This window comes from Molossus molossus, unplaced genomic scaffold, assembly GCF_014108415.1.
Source record: "Molossus molossus isolate mMolMol1 unplaced genomic scaffold, mMolMol1.p scaffold_m16_p_4, whole genome shotgun sequence".
NCBI lineage: Eukaryota > Metazoa > Chordata > Mammalia > Chiroptera > Molossidae > Molossus > Molossus molossus.
The window spans coordinates 47,405,507-47,427,417 of NW_023425377.1; the positions used below are offsets into that span (position 1 = coordinate 47,405,507).

At 43.5% G+C, this 21,911-nt stretch overlaps 1 protein-coding gene and 1 non-coding gene across 17 annotated transcripts in view; both read left to right on the forward strand.

The window, feature by feature from the left end:
* The first annotated feature begins 607 nt into the window (after positions 1 to 607).
* Positions 608 to 711, forward strand: LOC118616582. The gene has a single exon (XR_004956579.1). It is a non-coding gene; the product is annotated as a U6 spliceosomal RNA (small nuclear RNA).
* A 6,375-nt stretch (positions 712 to 7,086) lies between these two features.
* Positions 7,087 to 21,911, forward strand: part of ZNF346 (zinc finger protein 346) — a 65,224-nt gene continuing 50,399 nt past the window's right edge. For 14 of the 16 annotated variants that reach the window (XM_036282331.1, XM_036282327.1, XM_036239581.1 and 11 more), the window contains exon 1: positions 7,087 to 7,284. In XM_036282331.1, the coding sequence (XP_036138224.1) occupies positions 7,110 to 7,284 (175 nt within the window). In that variant the 5' untranslated portion in view covers positions 7,087 to 7,109. Of the gene's footprint in view, positions 7,285 to 17,330; positions 17,404 to 17,537; positions 17,624 to 21,911 lie in introns of those variants that run through there. The other 2 variants (XM_036282325.1, XM_036282326.1) reach the window with 2 other exon arrangements.

Genomic DNA, 21,911 nt, shown 5'->3' on the forward strand with positions numbered 1-21,911 from the left:
AGCAAAAAATAACAGAACCAAATAAAGTAGACAAATCCAAAATCATAATTGGAGATTTGGACACACACACAAACACACACCAGTAATTGATAGAACTAGACAAAAATATAAAAGATCTGAATATACTATTAATCATATTGACATAATTGAGTATTTATACAATACTATGCCCCAAAATTGCAAAATACACATTCTTTTCAAATACAAATGGAACATTCACCAAAGAGACCACATGTTGAGCCATAAAACAAATCTCAGAAGATTTCAAAAGACTGAAGACTTCAGAGTATGTTCTCTGATCAGAATGGATTAAATAAATTAACAACCATAAGAAATTTAGAAAAGCCCCGCATATTTGGAAATTAAACAACTCACTCATACAAAGTTCAAGATCAGGCAAAAGTAATCTACAGTGATAGACTTCAGGATAATTTTTTGTTTTGGGTGAGAAGAGGCACAAGTGAACATTCTGGGAATCCAGAAATGTTCTAATACCTTAATATTGGTGGTGGGTATGTAAGTGTATTTATATATAAAATTTATTCAAGATTTGCATTTCTATACTTTATACCTCAATAAAAACGTAAATTAGAAAAAGAGAGAGACAGTGCTCGCTTTGGCAGCACATATACTAAAATTGGAATGATACAGAGATTAGCATGGCCCCTGCGTAAGGATGACATGCAAATTTGTGAAGCGTTCCATATTTTTAGATCTCTTATCCTTTGAGACGACATGGAGGGACCTGGAAAGTGTCATCCTAAGTGAAACAAGCCAAACAGAGAAAGACAAGTATTATATGATCTCACTTATTTGTGGAATATAATGAACATAACAGTCTGAGGAAAGGGGTAGTCCCAGAGACGTGGAGGTGGGGTACAGACTGACAATCCCCAGCAGAGGGGGTGGTGGGGGAGAGATAAACCACAGAACTTATATACATGTGTGCATGAACAGTGGACATGGACAACAAACTGGGGACAGGGCTGTGAAGGGGACAGGGGGAATCAGTGGGGGGGGGGGAACATCTGTAACAAAAATAAATTAATTAAATAAAAAAAAGAAAGAGAGAGAAAGAGACAGCCCAGCTGATGTGGCTCAGTGGATTGAATGCGTTCCATGCACCAAGAGGTCAGCAGTTCAATTCCCAGTCAGGGCACATGCCTGAGTTTCGGGCTCAATCCCCCAGTAGGGGGAATGCAGGAGGCAGTAGATTGATGTTTCTTTCACATCTATCTTTCTATCTCTCTCCCTCTTCCTTCCTCTCTCTCTAACAAATCAATAGAACTTTTTTTTTTTTAAAGAGACATTAAATTTCCTAGTATCTAACAAAATATCTAGTTCATGGAAGATGCTTAATAAATGTTTGATGAATTTTAAAAGGAGAAAGATAAAGGATGGAATGAAAAGTTCTAACATACATCTAATATAATTTACACCCACTAGGTTGGCAAAAAAATGAAGTCTGACAGTACCAAATGCTGGAGAGGATGAAAACCAATGGGAACTTTTATACTTTGCTGACACCTGACTTCCCCTTCCTCTCTCTCTAAAATCAATAAAAATGTATATTTAAAAAAAAGAAAAGATGAGATGATGAAAGGAAGGGCATTAAAGGTAGTGGGAACCATATGTGCAAAGTCAAAGAGGTATAAAAGGATGCCCCATTAGGGAACAAACCACAGTGCTGGAGTCCATTTAGTATGGCTGGAGCACAGATGCTTGGGAGAGTATTAGAAGACAGTGAAGAGGGGAGGAGAAACTATAAAGGGCCTTTTACCCTACAGCAGGACATTTTAACTTTGCCCTGCAAGTAAAGGGGAGCCACTGAAGTATTGTAGGTTAGAGGGTATATTACAGTATCTGGTTGCAATAGACTGAATGTTTATGACCTCTCCAAATTTGTATGTTAAAATCCTAATCTCGCCCTGGCCTGTTTGTCTCAGCGGTTGGAGCGTTGGCCGGCAGACCAGAGTCCTGGGTTCAGTTCCTGCTAGGGGCATGTACCAAAAAAAAAAAATTTATATATATATATATACAGTATATATATATATATATATGTTAGAGCATCATTCCAATGAGACAGGCTAGTAAGCCAAAACAAGTGGAATAGGGAAACTGAGACAGAGAGTTAAACAGCAGTTTGCAGCCACCTAGAAAATCCTATCTTCCCTGAACCAAGGACACTTAAGAGTAAATGGTTTGCACTTCTCCTCCCCAACCAGAGGGTAAATAGCTTAAATCACCCTACTCAGGGAGACACATAGCAGGAATCCAATTAGTGCCATTTGCCAACCACACCCAAGAACAGATGAAGTTAAGAGAATAAACCTCATTTTGGCCCTGGCCAGTTTGGCTCAGCAGTTAAAGCATCGGCCTGTGGACCAGAGAGTCCTAAGTTCGGTTCCTGCAAAGGGCACATACCTTGGTTGCAGTTTGTCCCCAGCCCCGATTGGTGTCATGTGGGTGGCAGCCAGTTGATATGTCTCTCTCACATTGACGTTTCTCTCTCTCCTTCCCACTCTATCTGAAGATAATGCAAAAATGTCCTAGGGTGAGGATAAAAACAAAAACAAAAAAAACTCATTTTGGTTCATCAGAATAAAGCTGATGAATATTCTATGGAAAGCCTCCCCCTAAGACCTCCCCTAAACGCCCAGCCTTTAAAACCCCTCAAAACTGCCTGGCAGATAGGTTCAGTGGTTGAGCATTGACCCATGCACCAAGAGGCTGCTGGTTCCATTCCCAGTCGGGACACATGTCCAGGTTGGGAACATAGGAGAGAACATAGGAGACTTGCAACCACAGCAGCAATGGGCAGTGGCAGTTCATCCCAGGCAAACCTTCTGAACCTGTCCTCAAGGTCCCCTTTTTTCTAACTTCTTAGTAAGCCAAAGCTTACTAAGCTCATTTCCCCAGCTCTTCCTTGTTTCACTGTCCCAGCTTTAATAAACATCCTCTAAAATTCACCTGGAATTGTGTTGTGAAATATTTCCTACACAAAGTCAAGAATGCACACACTACCTGCTGGACCTAGGCAGACTCACTCAGGCAGGGCCAGTTTCCCTTTCCAGTAACACAAATAGGCCAAAGTTGTAGGTTCAATCCCCAGTCAGAGCACATACAAGAATCAACCAATGAATGCATAAATAGGTGGAACAACTAATTAATCTCTCTCTCTCTCTCCCTTCCTCTCTCTTTAAAATTAATAAATAACAAATTAAAAACAAAAAACAAAAGAATCACTCTGTTAGCTTATCTGTATCTACAGAAATTGCTTAGCTTATTAACAGCCATAGAAATGCCTCTCTTGCCCAGGTTGGGTGGCTCAGTTGGTTAGAGCATCGTCCTGATACACCAGGGTTTCAGGTTCAATCCTTCATCAGGGCACATACAAGAAGAATGCCCGGCTGGTGTGGCTCAGTGGTTGAGCATTGACCCATGCACCAAGAGGTTGCTGGTTCGATTCCTGGTCAGGGCACATGCCCAGGTTGTGGGCCCAATCCCCAGTGGGGGGCATGCAGGAGGTAGCCAATTGATGTTCTCTCTCATCGATGTTTCTATCTATCTATCTATCTATCTATCTATCTATCTATCTATCTATCTATCTATCATCTATCTATCTATCTATCTATCTATCTATCTCTCCCTCTCCCTTTCTCTCTCTATAAAATCAATAAAGAAAAAATAATAATCAATCAGTGAATGTGTAAATAAGTGGAACGACAAATTGATGTTTCTCTCAAATAAATCAATAAATCAAAAACATTTTTTTAGTATCCTTGTCAGTTCTGGAACTTTAACAAAAATGCCCTGTAGCCCTGGCCGGTTTGGCTCAGCAGTTAGAGAGTTGGCCCGTGGACCAGAGAGTCCCAGGTTCAGTTCCTGCTAAGGGCATGTACCTCGGATACAGTTTGTCCTGGCCCTGGTTGGGGTTGTGTGGATAGCAACCAGTCGATGTGTCTCTCTCACATCCATGTTTCTCTCTTTCTCCCTCTCTCCTTCCCGCTCTATCTGAAGATAAATGCAAAAATGTCCTTGGGCGAGGATAAAAAAAAAAGCCCTGTATTGTTTATTATTTCTAGATGAATAACTTGTGCTATGTAAATATAGGTAACTAGAAATCTTCTTTAAGATAAATAAGTAACGACCCTGGCTGGGTTGCTCAGTGGTTGGACCATTATCCCATACACCAAAAAGGTTGTGGGTTTGATTCTCAGTCAGGGAATGTACCTAAGTTTTGAGTTTGATCCCTGGGCAGGGCAATACTGGAGGTAACCGATCAACGTTTCTCTCTCACATGAATGTTTCTCCCTCTCTCTTCCCCCTCCCTCCCACTCTATCTGAAAATCAATATATTCTCAGGTGAGGATTAAAAAAAAAGATGAATAAATAACATTTAATCATTGGCTTTTAGGCTGGTCACCTGATTTAGCAAAAGGACATGGATTTGCAGTCTGAGGACCAGTGTTCAAGCATGGGTTCCGTCATTAACTAGCTATGTGACCCTGATAAAACCTTCACATCTCCCACGCGTTTCCTTTGTTGTTAAATATGTAGGAATCCATCACTGGAGAACCACCTTGAGGATTAAATGTTGTAATGAATGTCAAAAGTGCTTCATAACCTGTAAAGCACTACACAAACATTAGTTATCTATTTGCACTGGAAGTTCCAGAGCTCGGCCTGACACTTGACACAGAGCTTGTGCTGAATATTTGTAGTATAAATGAGTAAATCTCACTGATGAGCTGTGTGATCTCAGACAAGAAAAATCTCTATCTTTCTTTGGCCGCCTTTGTTCACTGGGCTCTAGCCATACTGCTCTTTTTCCTGTTCCTCCAACACAATAAGTTCATTCCTGCCTCAGAGCCTTTGTACCTGCTGTTTCCTCTGCCTGTACCACTCTTCCCCAGCTTTTGGTCATCCCCTTCTTGTCAATGAGGTCTTAGGTCAAATGTCATTTCTTCAGAGCCTTTCTCTGACTACCCTAATGTTCCTTCCATACTATTTACCCAAGATATATTCTTGTTTTATTTTCTCCTTAGTATTTATTACTATCTGTTGACTTGTTTATTATACTCTCCTCCACTAGAATAAAAAATACTCTACTAGAGCTTCCCTGTCTCTCTAGTTCACCACCATATTCCAATGGCCAAAACCCTAAATAAATATTTGAATAAATAATATTGAGCCCTGGATGGTTTGGCTCAGTGGTTAGAGCGTCGGCCCGTGGACCAGATAGTCCCAGGTTCGGTTCCTGCTAAGGGCACTTACCTTGGTTGTGGTTCATTCCTGCCCCAGTAGGGGTTGGGCGGGTGGCAACCAGTCGAAGTGGTTCACATTGATGTTTCTCTCTTCCTCCCTCTCTCCCTCCTGCTCTATCTGAGGATAAATGCAAAAAGTGTCCTCGAGTGAGGATTAAAAAAAAGGTTGAAATAATATAATTATATCAAAAGTTTCATTCAGCCAACTAATATTTTGTATGTACCTATGAGGATCCAGGCCCTATTTCAAAGTGCTGGGGATTCAGCTAAGAACAACATAGACAAGAATCCCTGCTTTCCTGGGTCTTGCCTTTTATTGAGGAAACAAACAATAAACAAGATAAAAAGTAAACTATCACTCTGACTAGTTTGGCTCAATGGTTAGAGTGTCAGCCCACTGACCAAAGGGTTGCCGGTTTGATTCCCAGTCAAGGGCACATACCTGGGTTGCAGGTTCCATCCCTCTCACATTGATGTTTCTCTCTCTATCTCCTTCCCTCCCTCCCTCCCTTCCACTCTACCTACAAAATCAGTATAGAAATACCCTCGGGTGAGGATTAACAACAATAACAAGGTAAACTTTGTCAGATAATGGTAAGTGTAAAGGAGGGAAAAAATAAAGCAGGAAAGGATATGAAGTGTGTGTGGAGGGGTAAAATTTTAGTTACAATAGGCAAAGAAGGAAAGAAGAGGCTGAGCGCAAGGACATATGGGGAAATACATTTCAGGAGGCCAGGGTAACTGAGATAGGCATGAAGGGGATGGAGGCCAACAAACACAATGGGAGATAAAGCTAGAGAGGTTAAGGGAGGTCATATTGTGTAGGGTCCTGTTAGCTAAACTAAGGGCCTTGGCTTTTTGAGGGCTTGTTTGGAAGTTCTAGCAGGGGAGCGCAGCTACTCCTATACACTCAAGGGAGGACCTGACCGGAAGACCCACTGGTCCTCTCCAATGGGGGGAAAGTCGTCCTCTTCCACCAAGCGCGCAGCTTCGGAGGGACACATATGGATCTGTAAGGGAGGTTGAAGACACCCGCCTAGCCAGCCAGATCAGCCGAATCAACCCTGGCGACCAGTGGGGTGATAGATGTCGCAGTCAGATCGCCCTCACATCCAGGGCTTTGGCTTTCTTAAAAGTGAGACAGTTGTTGGAGAATTTGAGCACTTGGGTGTCAATGATATGGCTTGTTTCAAGAGAGTAACTGGGGCTGCTGTGCTGGCAACACCTGAAGGGCAAAGGAAGGAACCAGAGGACTCTACAGCAATAACTTTGGCAAGAGATGGTAGCTCCGATAGAATTATGGGTTTGACAGTTAAGTAGGAAAGGAGTTTAAGGAGAGGTCTGGGCTGGTTAGCAGTTGGAACCCAAATGGTATCTATTTAATCATGGAATGTAGTTCCACTCTATCACTAACTTACTAGCAGTGAACTCTTGAGTAAACCACTTCTAGGTTCTGGGCTTCAGTTTCCCTACCAGCGAAATAGGGAAAATATTCCCACATTACAATGCCTTCAGGAGAACGAAATGAGAAATGTCAAAGGCTGATCGTGTGCAAAGTGAGACGCTCCCTCTCCCTCACCCCCAGCCAAGGACTGCATAAGCCCGTCCAGAAGGGAGGGAGCTGCTGTGGAACTGTCAACTAGCTTCTAGAATCTATAGCAGGTGACCACCCGAGAGCTCTCAACTGTTACCCTGAAAAATAACCGCCGGGGCGGGGACAACAACACGGTCTGCGCTCGTAACCTCGCGAGATTTATTGGCCGGGCATGTCACCCTCCCAGCCACATCTCGCGAGACCAAGGTTCTTGAGCGGCTATCAGCGAGTTTGGGCTTGCGGAGAAGATGGAGTATCCTGCGTTGGTCATGGTGGAGGCCATGGACAGCAGAGGGGCCCGGCCATACAACAGCTCGGAGGAGCGGGAGGGCCGGGAACCGGACGGGCTGCGCTTCGACCGCGAAAGGGCGTGCCGCCTGTGGGAAGCAGTGTCCGGGGCTCAACCAGTGGGGAGGGAGGAAGGTGAGTGGGGGTGGGGGGGTGGGGGTCTCAGGGGAATGAAGCCCCTTGCCCGCCTGCTTTTTCGAGGGGAGTGGCTGGAGCGCCGGGCGAGAACGCGGGCCAGCCCTGGCTGTACGGTCACACCCCCTGGCTTCTGGCCCGCCCCCTTGCGTGACGCACCTCGGGGACTTCCACGTTCTTGCACCCCATCGGGCCCGCGCGCCGTGGGCCAGCTCCTAAAAATCGAGACCGCGGCACGCCAGGAATCAGGTCCCCGCATCCAAATGGTCAAGGGCCGTCCCACGCTTAGGCCACGGGTGTTTCTGCTCCTTCCTCACCCACCAGAGCGCAGCTCCTACCAGGCTTGTGGCCTGTAATCTCTGTCCACGCTTTCTGGGAGACCCACAGAACCTTCCCCGCCAGACATGTAGCTCCCTCACCATTTCTCCTTGACTCCCTATCGTCCCAGTCTCCCCCACCCCCAGTGACTCTAGCCTCCTTTCTCTCATGCCCCATAGTTCCAAGGACTCTAGAAGGTCTTCTTTATACCCCCATGTTCCTCCTGACTTTGGTAAAAGAGCTCTGGCTTACCCCTATTTGTAGTTGTCTGGTCTCTACCTTTTTCTGAGTTGGGGGCCAGGAGCCTGAGAAGCAAGCTTCCCACCTTCCTCTGCATGTTACCCGGCAGTGGGTAACATGGAAATAGAGGAGATGGAAAGAGCTAGCCTGACATGGTTGTGTGACCCTCTTCACAGTCCTTAGCAGAGCTAGCTGCTTAACTCTACCCAAAAGTCCACCAGCTAGCTGGGTTTTTGAGGTAATCCTGTCAGGTAACCTTCAGGGCATTCCGATTTCTCTAATGGTTTGTTTGCTTGTTGAGCAGACTAATCTTGGAAAATTTAATGTTTCATTTGGGATAAAATGAAAATTTTCACTACTTCCAAAGACTATATGTTTCAGTGGTACACAGTTCTATATCCTTGTGTGTGTGTATATACTTTTCCAGTTTAAAAACTATTCTAACCCTGACCGGTTGCCCAGTGGTTAGAGCACCCACCTGCAGACCAAAGGGTGGACTGTTTGAGTCCCAGTAAAGGGCCGGACCTGGGTTGCACTTCCATCCCTGGCCCTTCTGGGTAAGGGCACATTTGGGAGTCAACCAGTCCATGTGAGGACACATTGATGTTTCTCTCTCAACCTCTCTCTCCCCCTTCCTCTCTCTCTAAAAAATCAGTGGGAAAAATATCCTCCAGTGAGGATTAACAACAACAAAACGGTAGTCTAGCCTGATTCCTAAATTATTGTGGTGAACACCTCCCCCCATACTTTCATACTTGTTTGGTACAAAGTCTGCTGCCCCAGCCCCCCGCAATTTTCCTTTCATTCATTTGACAAATATTCACCTATGCCTGATCTATTCCCAAGACTGGTTGGGTATCAGAGATGAGGAAAAGACTGTTCTTGCCCTGAAGAGGACTGTAGTCTGGTTCAGGAAGCAGACACCAAAGCAGTTTCATTATAATGTAATGTGTACAGTGAATAGGCAGGCCTAAGAGTTGGGAGTGCACAAAAAGAGGAAGTGACTTTTGTCCTCAGAGGACATAGAACCCAGCAACTGTGTGCTGAAAAATGAACTGTCTGTATGTGCATGGATGTGCAGTATCACAGCTCAGTTTATTTCCCTACTCTCCTCACTTTTACAATATTTACATGAGATCTAGGTAGATACCTGTAACACCAAGTTCTACTTACATTGGTTTTTATTTCTCTTTGTACTTTCATTGAGTTATAATTTACATACCATAAAATTTATCCATTGTAACTGTACAATTTATTTATCCATCACTCCAATTAATACCATTGTGTTCCTTTATTTTTTAATTTTAGTATCCAAATTACAGTTTACATTCAGTATTATTTTGTATTAGTTTCAGGTGTATTGCATAGTGGTTAGATAATCACCAAAGTTATTCCCCCTGATATTTCCAGTACCCACCTGACACCAGACATAGTTATTATGATATTATTAACTATATTCCCTATACTGTACTTTACATCTCCATGACTATTCTGTACCTACCAATCTGTACTTCTTAATCCCTTCACCTTTTTCACCCAGTCCCCTTCCCCTCTGGCAACCGTCAGTCTGTTCACTGTCTCTCTGAGTCTATTTCAGTTTTGTTTGTTTTGTTCTTTCGAGTCCACATATAAGTGAAATCGTATGGTATTTGTCTTTTCTCTGGCTCACTTATTTCACTTAGCATAATACCCTCTAGGTCAATCCATGCTGTTGCAAAGGTTAAGATTTCATTCTTTTTTTGGCCAATTAAATATTCCATTGTATATATGTATCACTATTTGTTTTTTTGTTTGTTTTTTTTGTCCCTTAATCCTAACCCAAGGATATTTTTCTAATTATCATCAGATATAGTGGGAGGGAGGGAAAGAAAGAGAGAGACAGAGAGAAAAATCTATGTGAGAGAGACATAACGACTGGTTGCCTCCCACACAACCCAACCAGGGCTGGGGACAAACCACAACCGAGGTATGTGCATTTGACCAGAATCAAACCCGAGACTCATTGGTCATGGGCCAACACTACCCACTGAGCCAAACTGGCCCGGGCTGTATCACTACTTTTTTTTATCCATTTGTCTATTGATGGGCACTTGGGTTGCTTCCATAGCTTGGCTATAGTAAATAATGCTGCAATGAACATAGGAGTGCATATATTCTTTTGACTTAGTAATTTGTGTTTCTTTGGGTATATACCCAGAGGTTGAATCACTGTTTTGTTTTTTTATCCTCCCCTGAGGACATTTTTGCGTTTATCCCTCAGATAGAGCGGGAGGGAGAGAGGGAGGAAGAGAGAGAGAAACATCGATCTGAGAGAGAGACATCAAGTGGCTGCCGCCCACACAACCCCAACCAGGACTGGGGACAAACTGCAACTGAGGTAGGTGCCCTTAGCGGGAACCGAACCCGGGCCCTTCTAGTCCACGGGCTGACGCTCTAGCTGCTGAGCCAAACCGGCAAGGGCTTCATTTTTAATTTTTGAGGACTCTCCATACTGTTTTCTATGGTGGCTACACCAGTCTGCATCCCCACCAACAGTACATGAGGGTTCCCTTTTCTCCACATCCTTGCCAACACTTGTTTCTTGATTTATTCATGATAGCCATTCTGACAAGTGTGAGGTGATATCTCATTGTGGTTTTAATTTACATTTCTCTGATGATTAGTGACCTTGAGCCTCTTTTTTTTTTTTTCCTTTATTGATTTTATTTTTTTATTATTATTTTTAATCTTTATTGTTGAATGTATTACAGATGTTCCTCATTTTTCCCCCATTGACCCCCCTCCTCGCCACTCCCGCCCTGCTCCTGCCTTTTCCCACACTATTGTCTGTGTCCATTGGTTATGCATATAAGTTCTTTGGTTTATTTCTTCCCACCCCCAACCCCTTTCCCTTTGAGGTTTGTCAGTCTAGCAATGAATTTGTACTTTTTTAAAAAAAACTCAATTTTTATTTATTTTATTTATTATTATTATCATCATTATTATTATTTGGTATTGCCCCTAGCGGGAACCGAACCCAGGACTCTCTGGTCTGCAGGCCGACGCTCCAACCTCTGAACCAAATCGGCCAGGGCGAATTTGTACTTCTTAATTCTTTCACCTTTTTCACCCATTTCCCCAACCTCCCTCCCATCTGGCAACCAACAAAATGTTCTCTGTATCTACGTAGATTCCATTGTTGATAGATATGTATTCATTGCCATTTTGTTTGTTCATATATTTTATCTTTTTTTCCAAAAAGACCCTTCATCATTTCATAGAATAACGGTTTGGTGGTGATGAACTCCTTTAACTTTTTCTTGTCTGGGAAACTTTTTGGCCATCAATTCTAAGTGACAGCTTTGCAGGATAGAGTAATTTTGGTTGTAGGTTCTTGCTTTTCATCATTCTGAATATTTCTTGTCACTCCCTTCTGGCCTGCAAAGTTTCTTTTGAGAAATCAGCTGACAGCCTTATGGGAACTCCCTTGTAGGTAACTAGCTGCCTTTCTCTTGCTGCTTTTAAGATTCTCTCTTTGTCTTGAACCTTTTGCATTTTGATGATGATGTGTCTTGGTGTGGGCCTCTTGGGGTTCATCTTGTTTGGGACTCTCTGTGCTTCCTGGACTTGTATGTCTGTTTCCTTCACCAAGTTAGGAAAGTTTTCTGCCATTGTTGTTTCAAACAGGTTTTCGATTTCTTGTTCTCTCTCTCCTCCTTCTGGCACCCCCAAGATGCGAATGTTGGCACGCTTGAAGTTGTCCCAGAGGCTCCTTAACACTATCCTCATTTTTTTGGATTCTTTTTTCTTTTTGCTGTTCTGATTGGGCGGTTTTTGCTTCCTTATATTCCAAATCAATGGTTTGCTTCTTGGATTTACATACTCTACTATTGAATCTGTTTAAATTATTCTTTATTTCAGTTAATGCCTCCTTCATTTCTGACTGGTCCTTTTTTATGCTCTTGAGGCCCTCACTAAGTTCACTGAGCATCCTTATAAGCAGTATTTTGAACTCAGCATTTGATAGGTGGCAACAGCTTGGGTGGGCCTGAAAGTTGGGTGGGGCGGGGCCCCAGGGAATCACCAGGGCGGGGCTACCAGTGTGAGCCAGGTTGTTGGAGTCCCAGATATGGCGGCTGTCTGCCACCCTAGGGTAGGGCTCAGCAAAGGAACAAAGGCCTCTGACAGCATGTTTGTCCCAGAGAAAGCCCCCTCTCCAGCCCTCGCTCCAATGCCAAACAGCTCAACTCTTCCCTGTATGTCTCTTATGCCCCTCAAGCTGCCTCCCCTTCAAACTTAGAGGGAGTGAGTCCGATAAGTCGGTGCGCGGGCCCTTTAAGGAGCTGCCTGGGGCTCTGTCCACGTCAGCTTCCCTGAGCCTCAGTTCCTGCTGGTTTTTCCAGCCAGAAGTTATGGGGACTTCTCTTCCTGGTACTGGAACCCTGAGCGGGGCGTCTGGTGTGGGACAGGGACCCTTCAGTCCTCAGTGAGGACCTTCCTAGCCAAGGTGTCCTCCTGATTTTTATCCACCACACATGGATGTGGGACCAGCCTGTCCGCCTCTGCCCCTCCTACCGGTCTGGATGTGGCTGCTGCTTTAATTTTGTAGTTGTAGGACTTCCATTCAGCTCCATTTCAGGTGGTTGTGAATGATGGTTGTTCTGTAGTTTAGTTGTAACTTTGATGTGGTCTCCTTTATTGATTTTAGAGAGAGAGGAAGAGAAAGGGGGGGAGAGAGAGAGAGAGAGAGAGAGAGAGAGAGACATCGATGAGAAAGAACATCGATTGGCCACCTCCTGCATGCCCCTCACTGGGGATTTGGCCCACAACCTGTGCCCTGACCAGGAATTAAACCGGAGACCTCTTGGTGCATGGGTCGATGCTCAACCACTGAGCCACCCCATCTGGGCCTTGAGCATTTTTTCATATGTCCTATTCCGGTCCTCTGCCCATTTGTTAATTGATTGGGGGTGTGTTGCTGTTAAATTATATGAGTTCTTTTTTTTTTTTTTTAACTTGTCTTTATTATTGAATGTATTACAGATGTCCCCACTTTTTTCCCCCCATTGAACTTTTCCTCCCCAATCCTACCCCCTTCTTGCCTTCCCCACACTGTTGTTTGTGTCCATTGGTTCTGCATATAGGCACTGAAGTTCTTTGGTTTATCTGTTCCTGCCCCCCTTCCCCTTTGAGGTTCATCAGTCTAACAACCAATTTGTACTTTTTTTTGGAGGGGTGGGGGTACGTGCCCCTAGCAGGAACCAACCTGGGACTCTCTGGTCCGCAGGCCGATGCTCCAACCACTGAGTCAAACCGGCCAGGGCTAATTTGTACTTCTTAATTCCTTCATCTTCTTCACCCATCCCCTCAGGCCCCTCCTATTTGGCAAGCAACAAAAAGGTCTCTGTCTCTATGACTCTGTTTCTGTTCTGCTTGCTCATTTAGTTTGTAGATTCAATTGTTGATAGATATGTATTTATTGCCATTTTATTGTTCATATTTTTTTATCTTCTTCAAGAAGATCTGTCAACATTTCATATAATACTGATTTGGTGGTGATAAAATCCTTTACTTTTTCTTTTCTGGGAAACTCTATATGTCCATTGATTCTAAATGATAGCTTTGCAGGATAGGGTAATCTTGATTGTAGGTGTTGCTTCTCATCACTTTGAATATCTCTTGCCACTCCTTTCTTGCCTGCAAAGTTTCTTTAGAGAAATCAGCTGACAGTCTTATGGGAGCTCTTCCATAGGTAAGTAACTGCTTTTCTCTTGCTGCTTTTAAGATTTTCTCTTTTTGTTTAACCTTTGGCATTTTGATGTTGATGTGTTTTGGTGTGGACCTCTTTAGGTTCATCTTGTTTGAGATTCTCTGCTTCCTGGACTTGTATGTGTGTTTCCTTCACCAAGTTAGGGAAGTTTCCTGTCATTATTATTACTATTATTTTTTTAATCCCCACCCAAGGACACTTTTCCATTTTTGTTCAGATAGAGAGGGAGAAAGAGAGAGAGAGAGAAACATCAACGTGAAAGGGACACATTGAGTGGCTGCCTCCTGCATGACCCCAACTGGGCCGGGGACAAACTGCAACCAAGGTACGTACCCTTAGCGGGAACCGAACCCAGGTCTCTCTGGATCACGGACCAACGCTCTAACTGCTGGACCAAACTGGCTAGGGCTGTCATGTTTTTCAAATAGGTTTTTAATTTCTTGCCCTCTCTCTTTTTCTGGAATCCTCATAGTGCAAATGTTGGTACACTTGAAGTTGTCCCAGAGGCTCCTTACACTATCCTCATTTTTTTGGAAATTTTTTTTCTTTTTGCTGTTCTGATTAGGTGTTTTTTGCTTCCTCATATTCCAATTCGATGGTTTGCTTCTTGGCTTCACCCACTCTACTATTGATTCCCTGTAAACTATTCTTTATTTCAGTTAGTGCATCCTTCATTTCTGCCTGGTCCTTTTTTATATTGTTGATGTTCTTACTAAGTTTCTTGGAGCTCTCCTTAAGTTCCTTGAAAGTCTCACTAAGTTCCTTGAGCATTCTTATAACCAGTGTTTTGAACTCTGCATCTGATTTATTGCTTATCTCCATTTCCCTGTGTTTGTTTCTATGTACAGTCGGCCCTCGTTTATTGCGGTTAATCAGTTCCAGACTCGACCGCGATAAATGAATTTCAGTGAAGTAGGATTCTTTATTTACTATACAGTCGTCCCTCGCCACTTCATGCTTCGAAGGTTTTATTTGAAAAAACCGAGATAGAGTGAAGCCGTGGAAATGGTATTGCGAAGTGGCAAGGAACGACTGTATTAGGTACAGTTGCTATGTCTCCTAGGCTTTGTATGGTGGCCTATTGTTAATAGGTGTCCTGTAGGGTCCAGTGGCACAGCCTCACTGATCCCCCAGCTGGACCTTTGAGGTGCACCCCTCATGTGGACTACACACCCTTCTGTTGTAATTGAGTCTTGATTGCTGTTGGCACATCAGTGGGAGAGATTTACTCTGGCTGATCACCTGCAAGGACTGGCTGTGCCCACTGACCTCTGACAAACTTGATGGATCAGCGGTGTAGGATCAAAATACAGAGCAAGACTTACTTCAGCAGAGCTCTGGTACCCACTGAGTCCACTCATTGAATGTGTCATTTGTGGAAATGGTTGGGTAGTAGTGCTTCAATTTGGTCTGAAGCTTGTCTACTGGGTGTGCTGGCTCTGGGGCAAGGTTGGCCTCTGCGTGTGTTCTACCCGGGGCCACCAGGCATAAGCTACAAAGTGATCTGCAGATGGCTGCTTCTTGTGTTGGTCTTGGAGGTGCCCAGGAAAAGTCAAGTTGTGAACCAACACTGGCTGCTTCTAGTGCCAGGCCTGGGGCCACTTAATGAGAAGTGTGGGGCTCACTGAGACCAGATGCTGCTTGTTTGAGAAAATTTAGGACAATCTGAAGCAGGATCCAAGACAGGCCAATCCTATGGTAAAGCCACTGAAAATAGTTTGGATGGGCCCGAAGGTTGGGTGGGGCAGGGCCTCAGGGAATTGCAGGGGGCAAGGGGGTGAGAGGAGAATAGGAGGTGGCATACAGGTGAGCCAGGTTGCTGGAGTCCCATATATGGCCGTGTCTGCCAACCCATGGGGGTAGGGCTCGCCAAAGGAAGAAAGGCCTCCCACAGCAAGTCTGTCCAGGAGAAAGCTGCTCCTCCAGCTGTCACCCCAATGCTGAACAATTCAGTTCTTCCCCATATGTCTCTGGTGCCTTTTAAGCTGCCTCCCCAAAGCTGGAGCCCAGAAGGAGTGAGTCTGACTAAGTCAGAGTGAGGGCCCTTTTAAGAAGAATGGCCTGGGGCTCCAGTAGCTTCAGCCTCCCTCAGCCTCAGTTCCAGCAGGTTTTTATAGCCAGAAGTTATGGGGACTTCTCTTCCTGGCACTGGAACCCTGAGTTGGTGGCCTGGTGTGGGATGGGGACCTCTCACTCCTAAGGGAGGACCTTCACAGCTGAGCTATCCTCCTGATTTTTATCTGCCACATGTCGGCGTGGGACCAGCCTGTCTACACCTCCGCCCCTCCTACCAGTCTTGATGTGGCTTCTTTAATTTCACAGTAGTAGAACTTCCATTCAGCTCTACTTCAGGTGGTTCTGAATATGGTTGTTTTGTAGTGTAGTTGCAATTTTGATGTGGTTGTGGGAGGAGGCAAGTACACCACCACCTTGACTGGAAGTCCTGTATGAGTTCTTTATAAATTTTGCATATTAACCCTTATCAAGTATATCATTGGTGAATATCTTCTCTCATTCAGTAGATTGTGTTTTCATTTTGTTGATGGTTTTCTTTACTGTGCAAAAACTTTTTAGTTTGATATAGTCCCATTTGTTTTTTTTTTCTTTTGTTTCCCTTGCCCAAGGAGATATAGCAAGAAAAAATATTGCTAAAAGAAATGTCAGTGATTTTACTGTCTATGTTTTATTTCCTCCTTTTAGGAGTTTTATGGTTTCAAGTCTAACATTTAAGTCTTTTTTTTATCCTCACTCGAGGGCATTTTTTCATTTTTTGTTCAGATACAGTGGGAGGGAGAGAGAGGAAGAGAGAGAGAGAAACATCTATGTGAAAGGGACACATCGAGTGGTTGCCACCCGCACGACCCAACCAGGGCCAGGGACAAATCGCAACCGAGGCATGTGCACTTTAGTGGGAACCGAACCCGGGTCTCTCTGGACTGCAGGCCGACACTTCAACCGCTGAGCCAAACTGGCCAGGGCTAACATTTAAGTCTTTAATCCCTTTTGAGTTTATTCTTGTATACGGTATAAATAGGTAGTCTAGTTTCTTTTTTTTTTTTAATCCTCACTCGAGGATATTTTTCTATTTATTTCCAGATAGAGTGGGAGGAAGAGAGAGAGAGAGAAACATCGATGTAAAAGAGACACATAGATTGGTTGCCTCCCACACAACCCCAACCAGGGCTCAGGACAAACCACAACCAAGCTATGTGCCCTTGACTGGAATTGAACCTGTGACTCTTTGGTCTGGGGGCCCACGCTCTAACCACTGAGCCAAAGCAGCCAGAGCTAGTTTCATTTTTTTTGCATCTACCTGTCCAATTTTCCCAACACCATTTATTGAATAGATTGTCTTTATCCCATTGTATTTTCTTGCCTCCTTTGTCAAATGTTAATTGACCACATAGGAGCAGGTTTATTTCTGAACTTTTTTTGTGTGTGTGTGGTATGTGCCCCTAGCGGGAACCCAACCTGGGACTCTTGTCCTCAGGCCGACGCTCAACCGCTGAGCCAAACTGGCCAGGGCGATTTCTGAACTCTTTATTCTGTTCCATTGATCTATGTTCGTTTTTATGCCAGTACCATGTTGTTTTAATTACTATAACCTTGTAGAATAGTTTGGTATCAGGTAGCATGATACCTCCAACCTTGTTCTTCTTTCTCAAGATGTGATTCCATATAAATGTTTGGATTATTTATTCCAGTTCTGAAACACACCATTGGTATTTTTGTAGGAATTGGGTTGAATCATTAGGTCGCGTTGGGTAGTATGGACATTTTATTGCTGCTAAATCTTCCCATCCATGAGCATGGTAAGTGCTCCTATTTGTGTGTTCTTCTGTTTCTTTCTTCACTGTCTTATAGTTTTTTGAGTACATGATTTTTTTCTCCTTGGTTAAATTTATTACTCGGTATTTTATTTATTTTTTACAGCAATGCTTCTCAAACTTTATTGTGCAAATAAACCACTCAGCCTCTAGCAGGAGGTGATTTCAGAAGAGATGGGAAAGATAAAGCACTGGGGAATTCAAGGTCAGACTCTTGGCACACATCAGGAAGCTCCTGCAGCTAGAGCACAGGGTGGAAAGGCTCCCAGATCAGTTCCAGGGAGCCAGTCAGTGCAGGAGGACCGTGGTAGGGGGCCAATTTCAATCAAAGTCCAGGGTCAACATAGACGGTATGGTTCTCTGGTAAATAACTTCAAAGGGTGATAACACATCTTTGAAATGCCTCTTTTCAGACTCCTTCTTCTAATATGTGACCACGACCACCTTGTTCAGACCAGACCCCCTCCTTCTAAAGCAAAATCACCCTGAAGAGACACATACCTATCCTGTAATCTGATCTCCGCCTTGCTTCTTCCCACTTTCATGTAACCTTCCTTAGGTTCCCTCCTTAATTCCAAATGCATAAAAAAAGCTGCAAACTTATTTTCTTTTAAAAATATGTTTTTACTGATTTTTTAGAGAGAGAGGAAGAAAGATAGAAACATCGATGTGAAAGAGAAACATCAATCGGCTGCCTCCTGCACATATGGCACACTGGGGATGGAGCCCACAACCGGAGCATGTGCCCTGACCAGGAATCGAACTGGGACCTCTCAGTCCATGGGATGATGCTCAATCCACTGAGCCACACCAGCCGAGCCAAACTTCTCATTTTCTTTTTCTTTTTCTTTTTTTTTTTTTTTAATATTTATTTTTTATTTTATTTTTGTTATAGATATTTCTCCTTTTTTTCCCCATTGACTCCCACCTCCCAATCCCCCCACCCTGTTCCCGGCTTTCTTGTCCATGTCCATTGGTTATGCATACATGCATATAAGTTCTGTGGTTTACCTCTTCCCTCCCACCACCACCCCCTCTTCTGAGGGTTGTCAGTCTGTACCCTACTTCCACGTCTCTGGGTCTACCCTATTCCTCAGACTATTATGATCATTATATTCCACAAATTAGTGAGATCATGTGGTATTTTGTCTTTTTCTACTTGGCTTGTTTGGTTTGGAATAATACTGTCCAGGTCCCTCCATGTTGTCTCAAAGGATAAGAGATCTTTCCTTCTCGCAGCTGCATAGTACTCCATTGTGTATATGTACCACAACATTTTTATCCATTTGTCTGCTGATGGACACTTGGATTGTTTCCAGAACTTAGCTATTGGAAATAGTGCTGCTATGAACATGGGGGTACATATAGTCTTCCTGACTGGTGTTTCAGGCTTCTTAGGGTATATTGCTAGAAGTGGGATCAATGGGTCAAATTGCAGTGCAATTTTTAATTTTTTGAGGTAACACCATATTGTTTTCCATAGTGGCTGCACCAGTCTGCATTCCCACCAGCAGTGTACTAGAGTCCCCTTTTCTCCACACCCTCGCCAACACTTGCTTAATGATTTGTTGATGGTGGCCATTCTGACAGGTGTGAGGTGATACCTCATTGCTGTTTTAATTTGCATCTCTCTGATGATTATAGTGATATTGAGCATTTCTTCATATGTCCCTTGGCCATTTGTCCTGTTTGGAGAGGTGTCCATTCAGCTCCTCTGCCCATTTTTTAATTGGGTTCTTTGTCTTCCTTTTGTTGAGTTGTATGAGCAATCTATATATTTTGGAAATTAACCCCTTATCTAATGTATCATTGGCAGTGATGCTCTCCCATATGGTGGGTTGACTTTCTATTTTGATGGTTGTTTCTTTTGCTGTACAGAAGCTTTTTAGTTTGATGTAGTCCCATGTGTTCATTTTCTCCTTTGATTCTGTTGCCTTAGGTGATGTATCAGTGAAAATTCTGCTGCGTATGATGTCCGAAATTTTGTTGCCTACATTTTCTTCCAGAATTTTTATGGATTCACAGGTCACATTTAAGTCTTTTATTGATTTTGAGTTTATTTTTGTGTATGATGTAGTTGATGGTCTAATTTCATTTCTTTGCATGTAGCTGTCCAATTTTCCAACACCATTTATTAAAGAGACTATCTTTACTTTATTGTATGCTCTTGCCTCCTTTGTCAAATATTAATTGAGCATAATGTCTTGGGTCTATTTCTGGGTTCTCTGTTCTGTTCCACTGGTCTATGTGCCTGTTCTTGTGCCAGTACCAGGCTGTTTTGATTACAGTAGCTTTGTAGTATAACCTGTTATCCGGTATTGTGATCCCACTTACTTTGTCCTTCTTTTTCAAGATTGCTGTGGCTATTTGGGGTCTTTTTTTGTTCCATATGAACTTTTGAAGTATTTGTTCTAGATCTGTGAAATATGACGTTGGTATTTTGATGGAGATTGCATTGAATCTATAGATTGCTTTGGGTAATATGGACATTTTAATTACGTTGATTCTTCCAATCCATGAACAAGGTATGTGCTTCCACTTTTTTATATCTTCCTCTGTTTCTTTTATTTATTTATTTTGAATCTTTATTGTTGAATGTATTGCAGATGTTCCTCATTTTTCTCCCATTCACCCCCTCCTCGCCACTCCCACCGCCCTCCTGCCTTTTCCACACTGTTGTCTATGTCCATTGGTTATGCATATGAGTTCTTTGGTTTATTTCTTCCCATCCCCCAACCCCCTTCTCTTTGAGGTTTGTCAGTCTAGCAATGAATTTGTCCTTCTTAATCCCTTCACCTTATTCACCCATTCCCCCAACCCCCCTCCCATCTGGCAACCAACAAAATGTTCTCTGTATCTACGAGAATGTTTCTGTTCTGCCTGTTCATTTTGTTTGTAGATTCCTTTGTCGATAGATATGTATTCATTGCCATTTTGTTTGTTCATATATTTTATCTTTTTCTTCAAAAAGACCCTTTATCATTTCATAGAATAACGGTTTGGTGGAGATGAACTCCTTTAATTTTTTCTCGTCTGGGAAAGTCTTTATATGGCCATCTATTCTAAATGACAGCTTTGCAGGATAGGGTAATCTTGGTTGTTTTTTTTTTTTTTCTTTTTATATTTTGTTCAGATAGAGTTGGAGAGAGAGAGAGAGAGAGAAACAGAAACATCGATGTGAAAAGGACACATCAAGTGGTTGCCACCCTCACAACCCAACCAGGGCCGGGAACAAACTGCAACCGAGGTACATGCCCTTAGCGGGAACCGAACCCGGGTCTCTCTGGACTGCAGGCCGACGCTCTAACCGCTGAGCCAAACCAGCCAGGGCATCTTGGTTGTAGGTTCTTGCTTTTCATCACTCTGAATATTTCTTGCCACTCCCTTCTGGCCTGCAAAGTTTCTTTTGAGAAATCAGCTGACAGCCTTATGGGAACTCCCTTGTAGGTAACTAACTGCTTTTCTCTTGCTGCTTTTAAGATTCTCCCTTTGCCTTGAACCTTTTGCATTTTGATGATGTGTCTTGGTGTGGGCCTCTTGGGGTTCATCTTGTTTGGGACTCTCTGTGCTTCCTGGACTTGTATGTCTGTTTCCTTCACCAAGTTAGGAAAGTTTTCTGCCATTGTTGTTTCAAACAGGTTTTCGATTTCTTGTTCTCTCTCTCCTCCTTCTGGCACCCCCTAGATGCGAATGTTGGCACGCTTGAAGTTGTCCCAGAGGCTCCTTACACTGTCCTCATTTTTTTGGATTCCTTTTTCTTTTTGCTGTTCTGATTGGGCGGTTTTTGCTTCCTTATATTCCAAATCAATGGTTTGCTTCTTGGATTTACGTACTCTACTATTGAATCTGTTTAAATTATTCTTTATTTCAGTTAAAGCCTCCTTCGTTTCTAACTGTGCATCCATCATTTCTGACTGGTCCTTTTTGATGCTCTTGAGGCCCTCACTGAGTTCATTGAGCATCCTTTTAAGCAGTGTTTTGAACTCAGCATCTGTTAGGTTGCTTATCTCCGTTTCGCTTAGTTCTTTTCTTAGTTCTTTTTTGTTCTTTTCTTTCATTTGGGACCTGTTTCTTTGTCTCCTCATTTTGGCTGACTCCCTGTGTTTGTTTCTGTGTATTACTTAACGACTAGTATGGGGCTAGCTGAGACCAGATGCTGCTTGTTTGAAAAAATTTAGGAAAAACCTGAAGCAGGCCAATCCTATGGTTAAACAACTGGCAACAGCTTGGGTGGGCCTGAAAGTTGGGTGCGGCGGGGCCCCAGGGAATCACTAGGGTGGGGCTACCAGTGTGAGCCAGGTTGCTGGAGTCCCAGATTTGGTGGCTGTCTGCCACCCCATGGAAGGGCTTACCAAGGGAACAAAGGCCACTGACAGCATGTTTGTCCCGAAGAAAGCCCCTCTCCAGCCCTCGCTCCAGTGCCAAACAGCTCAGTTCTTCCCTGTATGTCTCTTATGCCCCTCAAGCTGCCTCCCCTTCAAACTTAGAGGGAG